This window comes from Arachis ipaensis, chromosome B09 (assembly GCF_000816755.2).
Source record: "Arachis ipaensis cultivar K30076 chromosome B09, Araip1.1, whole genome shotgun sequence".
Taxonomy (NCBI): Eukaryota; Viridiplantae; Streptophyta; class Magnoliopsida; order Fabales; family Fabaceae; genus Arachis; species Arachis ipaensis.
The window spans coordinates 140468556-140475484 of NC_029793.2; the positions used below are offsets into that span (position 1 = coordinate 140468556).

At 37.6% G+C, this 6929-nt stretch overlaps 1 protein-coding gene across 2 annotated transcripts in view; it reads right to left on the reverse strand.

Moving 5' to 3' along the window:
• LOC107617571 (ecotropic viral integration site 5 ortholog) overlaps positions 71 to 6929 on the reverse strand; it is a 7616-nt gene continuing 757 nt past the window's right edge. Inside the window, exons 2-18 of one of the 2 annotated variants that reach the window (XM_016319351.2) lie at positions 6422 to 6491; positions 5598 to 6224; positions 5326 to 5511; positions 5113 to 5226; positions 4694 to 4752; positions 4413 to 4479; positions 4253 to 4304; positions 4057 to 4149; positions 3851 to 3934; positions 3332 to 3732; positions 3170 to 3231; positions 2673 to 2742; positions 1592 to 1672; positions 1411 to 1512; positions 1092 to 1216; positions 752 to 857; positions 71 to 600 (exon numbers count right to left, since the gene is read on the reverse strand). In XM_016319351.2, the coding sequence (XP_016174837.1) occupies positions 364 to 600; positions 752 to 857; positions 1092 to 1216; positions 1411 to 1512; positions 1592 to 1672; positions 2673 to 2742; positions 3170 to 3231; positions 3332 to 3732; positions 3851 to 3934; positions 4057 to 4149; positions 4253 to 4304; positions 4413 to 4479; positions 4694 to 4752; positions 5113 to 5226; positions 5326 to 5511; positions 5598 to 6224; positions 6422 to 6491 (2536 nt within the window). In that variant the 3' untranslated portion in view covers positions 71 to 363. The remainder of the gene's footprint in view (positions 601 to 751; positions 858 to 1091; positions 1217 to 1410; positions 1513 to 1591; positions 1673 to 2672; positions 2743 to 3169; positions 3232 to 3331; positions 3733 to 3850; positions 3935 to 4056; positions 4150 to 4252; positions 4305 to 4412; positions 4480 to 4693; positions 4753 to 5112; positions 5227 to 5325; positions 5512 to 5597; positions 6225 to 6421; positions 6492 to 6929) is intronic. The other variant, XM_021110877.1, reaches the window with a different exon arrangement.

The following is a 6929-nucleotide window of genomic DNA, read 5'->3' on the forward strand; positions in this document are numbered from 1 at the left end:
GTTTAGATAATGTTTGGATAATGCCAATAATGTGATATTGGTGTGCATAATTATGAGTTGTAGAATCTAGTTAAACCACATCCAATGACGGACATTGTGCGAGGGAATGCCCTGTAATAAGAGCTAAATTTATTATACTTTGGACATACCCACACTAATTCTACATTAGAATATCGAGATCGAGAAGTATTACAATTGACGTGATCATTACATTTTTTTTCTCGAATTGCTATTATTCTATCGCATGAACAAACAATTAATGAATATGAAAATTTATACGTTCACACTAAACAAAAATTACAGATCAGGAAGAAGGAACTAAATAGGTGCTCCTCAAACCGTCTTGTGAAGGAATGATTCCATCTAGGCATTATCTTCTTTCCTAATCTCATCCTCTACTTTAAGGCCATTTCCTTCTTGGTGGTTCACTGCACTTTGTTCCTCAACAGTGGGCTTTCCCATACTCTGTTCCTCCACAATGGGCTGTTCCTTACTCTGTTCCTCCACCTTGGGCTTTCCCATACTTTGCTCCTCAACCTTGGGGTTTCCCATACATTGCTCCTCAACATTGGGCTTTCCATCAGCTGACTCTTCTTTCCCCTGTTGCAAGAATACAGGTTAAGAACTATAAACTGCCTTGACAAAAAAAAAGAACTATAAACTGCAAGAAAGTAAGTACCCATTCAAATGACACCAGCAGGGGCAACAACATTGATAAAATAAAAATTCTCATGCAACGGCTGTTACTAACCTTGTTTCGATCACGCCATCGAGAAAGCAAACTAACCCTCCTAGGTGGGATGTCGATTGTAGGCTCCTGATTGTTTCTTGATGCAGGAGATTCTGGTTGCAAAGATCTATTATAAAGCGAGGAGGAATGAAGTTAAAGCTAATCCAAAAAAGGTTGTATTTGTATGCATAAACAGGGATAAAGCAATCATGCTCATTTCATTTTCCAATATCCATCATTCCAAACTTTGGCATTACAGAGAAATCCTGGTCTACTAAAACATTCTGAAGAAAGACCAAGTTCAGAAGAGCAAAACAAACAGAAAACATGTGAGCACACAGTAGTAAATTAAATAACACACCGTGGTGATGGTTGTGCTTTAGCCTGACCGGACTGATACTGCAATGTAGCCTCAAGCATAGATTCTGCCATAACTGCCCTCTTCTCCATTTCACCAAGTGCAGCAGTTGCTTCTTCATACTTTGACTGCCAAATCAAAATATAATTTAGCCCCGTCAAAAAAATCCAAGTAATTATCCCAACTACTGGTTAAGGCAGATTTTACTATAACATGAGCAACAGGTTATCAAGATGAATAATTTACCATCTACTAACCCTTCTTTGTCAAAGACAACAATGAAATATATGGACAAGAAAGGACCAATGGGAAAAAAGGTAACCTGAAGCACTTGGACAGCATATCTTTGTGCTGCGGCATCTTGCTCCGCAAACCTGCGAGCATCCTCCGTCACCTTTTGCTCTTGCTCCACCCGCATCAAGACCTATCAGCAATAAATCTTAATGAGAAGAGAAGTCCTATTTTCCCCGGAAAGTAATGAAAAAATAAGGTCAAAATGAGACCTCAAGCATTGCAGTTTCCTGTTCTTGTTTATCAGAAAGTGCCTGCCGAAGCTCAGCAACCTCTTGCTCCAATTGCTCAACCTGGAGATATTATGAGCTGCATACATGAACTTCCCAAAAGAACTAGGAAATATGGTGAAAAACTGAAAGGGAAGAAAACTTGTAACCTCATTTTAATGGGTAAAGTATACTTTTTGTCCCTAAAGTTTGCAATTTTTTATAAAAATACCCCTAACGTTTACTATTTATTCAATTTTGTCTTTAACGTTTCCGATTTGTTTCAAAACTATCCCTAAACGTTTTTTATTTTGTCCCCAACATTTTAGATGGAATTAACATCAAGGGTAATTCTAATATAAACCGAAAACGTTAGGGACAAAATTGAATACAATTAAACGTTAGGGGTATTTTTGAAGAAAATCACAAACATTAGGGACAAAAGACATACTTTACCCCCATTTTAATTTATGAGCCCAAATTTTACTTTCAAATATTTATACAAATATGTGAAAAGTTATTTTCAGTAAAAAAGTCAGAACCAAACGCACCCCTATAGGTACTAATGAGAAAAAACATATTTAAATTCAAGCCCTGTACATTTCTATGTGCTTTACAAGGTGGAGAATAGTGACCATTGGTAACGCAACTAACTTGAGGTGGAAGTAACATTAGGTTCAACAGGGACATGCAAGCCTAATTTTATGCCTCTTTCCTTCTATTTTCTTTACATTTTAATTTTCCTTTTTATTAGCAGTTTCAATACTCAGTCAGAACAATGTAAGATAATTAGCGATTGCTTGAGGCACAAGTATTTCTAGTTTGCAGTAAAAGACCTGCTATCACTCGCTCATTAAAAAGTTGTGATTGGCAGCTAGAACTATCTACATGTTCTAACCCTTTTTTTTTCGCAAGAACATGCAATGCGGGTGCTTATAGAAATAAAAGTAAACTAAAATACAATAATAATTTAAAAACACCACAGTAAGATGTGCCAACCTAGGGATATAGAATGTATACCATGCAAACAACATATAGTTTATCTAAGAAGCAAATTCATATGGCCTCATGGGTCATGACTTACCTTGGCACTTAGTTGCCGCCTGTTATCCTGCTTGACCATCTCCATTAGTGCTATTTCAAGCTCCTCTGCTCTGTTGAAAAGAATAAAACAAACGTCACTAATGCTGAATGAAAAGGGTGAATTCCATAACTTTCTGTAAGAAGTTAAGAAACCTGAAGTAATTTAAGGAGAAAAACTGGCTGGGGTAGGTATGATAGCAAGGAATAGTGGATAATCTTATTTATAAAGAAGAAACTATCAAACCATTTTGTGGTTGACCCTTTTATTAATTTGTTAATCATTAATCAAGTGGTTTGATTACTCAAGTAGTTAATGAATAATAGTAGGATCATCCATTTCCAATAAAAATTCCGAAATAAAAAAGAACCCTAATAACCATGCAATGCTTCAAACTTTCGGTATGAAAGTCACACACAGTAAGTAGCGTTTAAGTATAAAATTTCATATTTTAATTTCTCCCACAGACTAGTCAATATCAATTTTGACTTTTTTAGTACCGAATAATAGCTGATCTTTTCTCCTCTAGTATTCTGCATAGTTCAACCTTCAGATAGGCAACCTGAACGAGTTCACAATGTAATGAGCAATGTAGAAGATAACAACAATAATGCACCATTAGGATGAAGAAAGGGGGAAGATAACAGAAAGACAAAAGCAACCTGCTCATGGAGGTCTGGAACGGAATCTATCTCACCCTCTCCTGTCAGACTAATCAGAATCTCATCCGCATTTGTTGAGCCAGACTCTGATCGCGACAAACTCCCAATCACTTGCATATCACCTGACTGCTGTGATTTAGGATCATGTTTAAAGCTAAATAGTTTTGATGCCAAACCATGTGAATCCCTCCAAGCTTTAAGCCCTTTTGATCTTTCTTCAATAGCAGCTATTACCGATGGCCGATGTTTATTCCTCAGCTCTTGCAATCTTGCTTCATTTATACTTTGGAAACCCATACAAGCTGTCAATACAAGCTGGCTGCTATCAAATGTGGAGCCAGCCAATGACTGGAGTAAGGTGACTGCATCTCCAGCATCCTTAGTTGTTACCAACGCCGGACCTAAGAGAAAAAGAAATTAATAAATCTAACGTAGATATGAATTGCCTAAGAGTTAATAGTCTACTTTCTCCAAATGCACAGTACATAGCTTGAAAGAACAAAATTTTCAAGCCAGTACCATATAGCTCCATTAAAGCAACAGCAGTTCTAAATAGCATGACTCGGTTTCCTTCAAAAAGAAGCACGTCCCACACTCGAAGAACTGCATTCCAAATAATAGTAAGAAATCAGAAGAACAGTGAAACAAATAAATAATTTAACATTGGGTGCTTTATGGAAAGAAAACTAAGCTATACTACTCAATAGAAAAGGATAAAACCTGACCACTTTCCCAAGGAAGCATGTTCACAAAAATGGAAAGGAACCATGGTCCAGTAACCCATGCTACTTGCACTCCCAGATAATCCAGATGATTGACTGCAAGAGAAGTGCACACAAGATGAACAACTAAGAAGGGGACCTTAAATAAATCCACTTGTTGAGTTTACAGACATAAAAATGAATTAAAAAAATTACAAACCTAATTTCGGAAACCTCTCCCGTACCAACTCCTCAAAAACAAGTTGATCGACCTGATAAGTTGAGAAAAAAAAAAGTACTTGAATAAACCTCAAAATATCCGACAATAATTATTCTTATGAATTACTGAATTTACTTGAGAATAGTTTTAGAAACTATGCCTGAGACTCTATCATTTCCTCTGAATAATAGCCATCAAAATAATCATCTAAAATGCCCATCAAGGTCCTGAGAAAAATCACAGTAAACATTTATCAAGTTGACATGATGAAAGTCAAAAGATGTAAAGATGCTGCATAAGCATGAAGATGCCAAGCATCCATTCCTTAAGGATGACAGCATTTCTGAACTACAGAAACAATTATGTTGATATGTCCCATCTAAATATATAATTTGAAAAGTACTATACAACACTTAGTCAAGCAGTAATCTCCAAACCTACCAGAAGGCATTTTCTTCAGGCATCAATAGCAGCAATAATCCCGCAAAAAAATTCATGGCCTGCAAAATAAATTATGTCATGAAAACACAGGCCATGTGTGTGTAACTGGGAATAGACATCGATTGAAGTGTAGCGGATTCACTGTCCATGTTATAGGTCAGATCATACATATTAGTGAGCCGCAAATCAAAATATGAAGCACAGTACTGAGGTATTGGGATCTTCTTATAATAAATTAATTAATAAACCACACACAATGCTTAGTGAGAGCACATGTGAGATACATGATCCGTTGCCGTTATCTTTATACACTACATGAATGGGTTGTTTAATGTATACATTTTTAGACATCTCACTAGATTACTTGAGAGATAGGATTTTAAACAATCCATCAGAACCACAATGAAAAAAAAATCAACCTGACAATAACCAACTGAAGGATTATGTCGAGCATATGCAGTAAGTAATCGCCTCAAAGCATTTCTACCGTCCTCATCAAGGGCAGGATGGCCAGGAAAGGTCCGAGGCAGATCCTGCAAAAACAACAGTGGACTTTTACTAAAGAAATATATTTTCCGGCAATGCTGTTGCAGCATTAGGAGCACCAAGGGTGCAATATCACAGGCAAAGACCTTCTCAATCTGTCCTTTCCATTTTTCTGGCACGCGTATGCAATCAGCACTAGTGTTCCCATTATCCTCAGCTGACTGAATGCTTTGCTGATCAGTTTTACTTTCAGAGTCATTCTCTAGAGCCAGCAAATGCTGATAATACTTTTCTACCCGCCTTGCTTTCGCACCCACAAAAGCTTGCCAAAGCTAAACCACATGAACAAACTAAAGGGTAACTAACCAAATAGAGATTAACCTTATAACTCACAACTATCAAAGAATGTAGTTTCTACCTCTCCCCTCAGAGCCATTGGCACTCCCCCACGAACAAGAACTTCCAACTCTTCTTTCCATGGAGCCTCTAGTGATGCTGCATCAGCAGCAATACCATTAGATGGGGCACTTGTTGTGCCATCAACAGGAGGGGCATCTGAACTAGGGTCAGACCTCTCAACATCATAGAACTCCTCATCAGAGTCTTCCTCACATGCTCCCTTTGCGGACTTAGAATCGTCAGTGTGAGATTGCGATTCATCTTTTGGCAAACCTTTCTTGTTTCTTTCATCTTTTATTGGCACGGTTTTCTTCTTCACACGGATCCTCATCATATCTTCAATAGTGCGAAGAGATGGTCTTATCTCTGTCCATAATTGAACTTTATGAACTTTTGTGGATTCACATTCTGGTAAGCCCTCTTTTTGACTACCATTTTCAGCTGCATCATCAGAACCAGGCTTTTGGGTGCTCGACTCATTTCCATCACCATCTTTCTCTGAGCTAACATCAGATTCTTTCTCTGTGGCTTTAGCCCCCAAAGCTCCATCTTCATCCGCAGCCAATCCTTCCTTGGTCAAGTCAGAAGACTCGGCCTGCCGTTCTAGAAATGAGTTCCACCGATCTGACCTTTCCTCTTCTTCCTCCTGAAATCACAATCAAGACGGTTGATGCTTAGAATAACACTGAAATTGCGGAATTATTGTGTGAATACCAACACATAATGCCTATATCTAAAATTTGTTCGGGAGGATTTTAAACACGCCATGAGGTAAAATTTCCCCTAATTCTTCCTTAAAATAGTAGTTGTTGACATCAAAACTTAAAAAAGTGGCAATACTACCTTGTATATGTTAGCATATTCTCGATATCTGTGCAGGTGCTGAGGCCGCACGGTGAACCCATACGCATCCCTGATCACACGAATTATATGCATTAAATTCCAATAACCCAAAGCTAAACAATGATCCAAGAGAATAGTAAAGTAAGAAGTATTTCAAACAATAGCGAAGTGAATGTACCAGCAATCATCCCCAGAATGGTAACAACACATTTCGCACAAAGCTCACAACTCATTCCCCACAACACTCGGCATTGCCTCATTGCAAACCCCAATTTTTCATCCAAAAGGAATAAAAGGAAGAAAATAACGACACACTTAGCTTTGCAGTGAGATCGGTCTTCGCAGTCCAGTAATTTTATTTTCATTTCCTTAAAGTGAAATGAAATAAAGACCGAAATGGAAAATGGAAAATGGAAAATGAAAAGTTGCATAGCTAAGTTGAGCAACAGAATTTTTTAAAAGAAAACCAACTGTGGTCCAACTCCAACCGAATTGTAGGATAACTGAA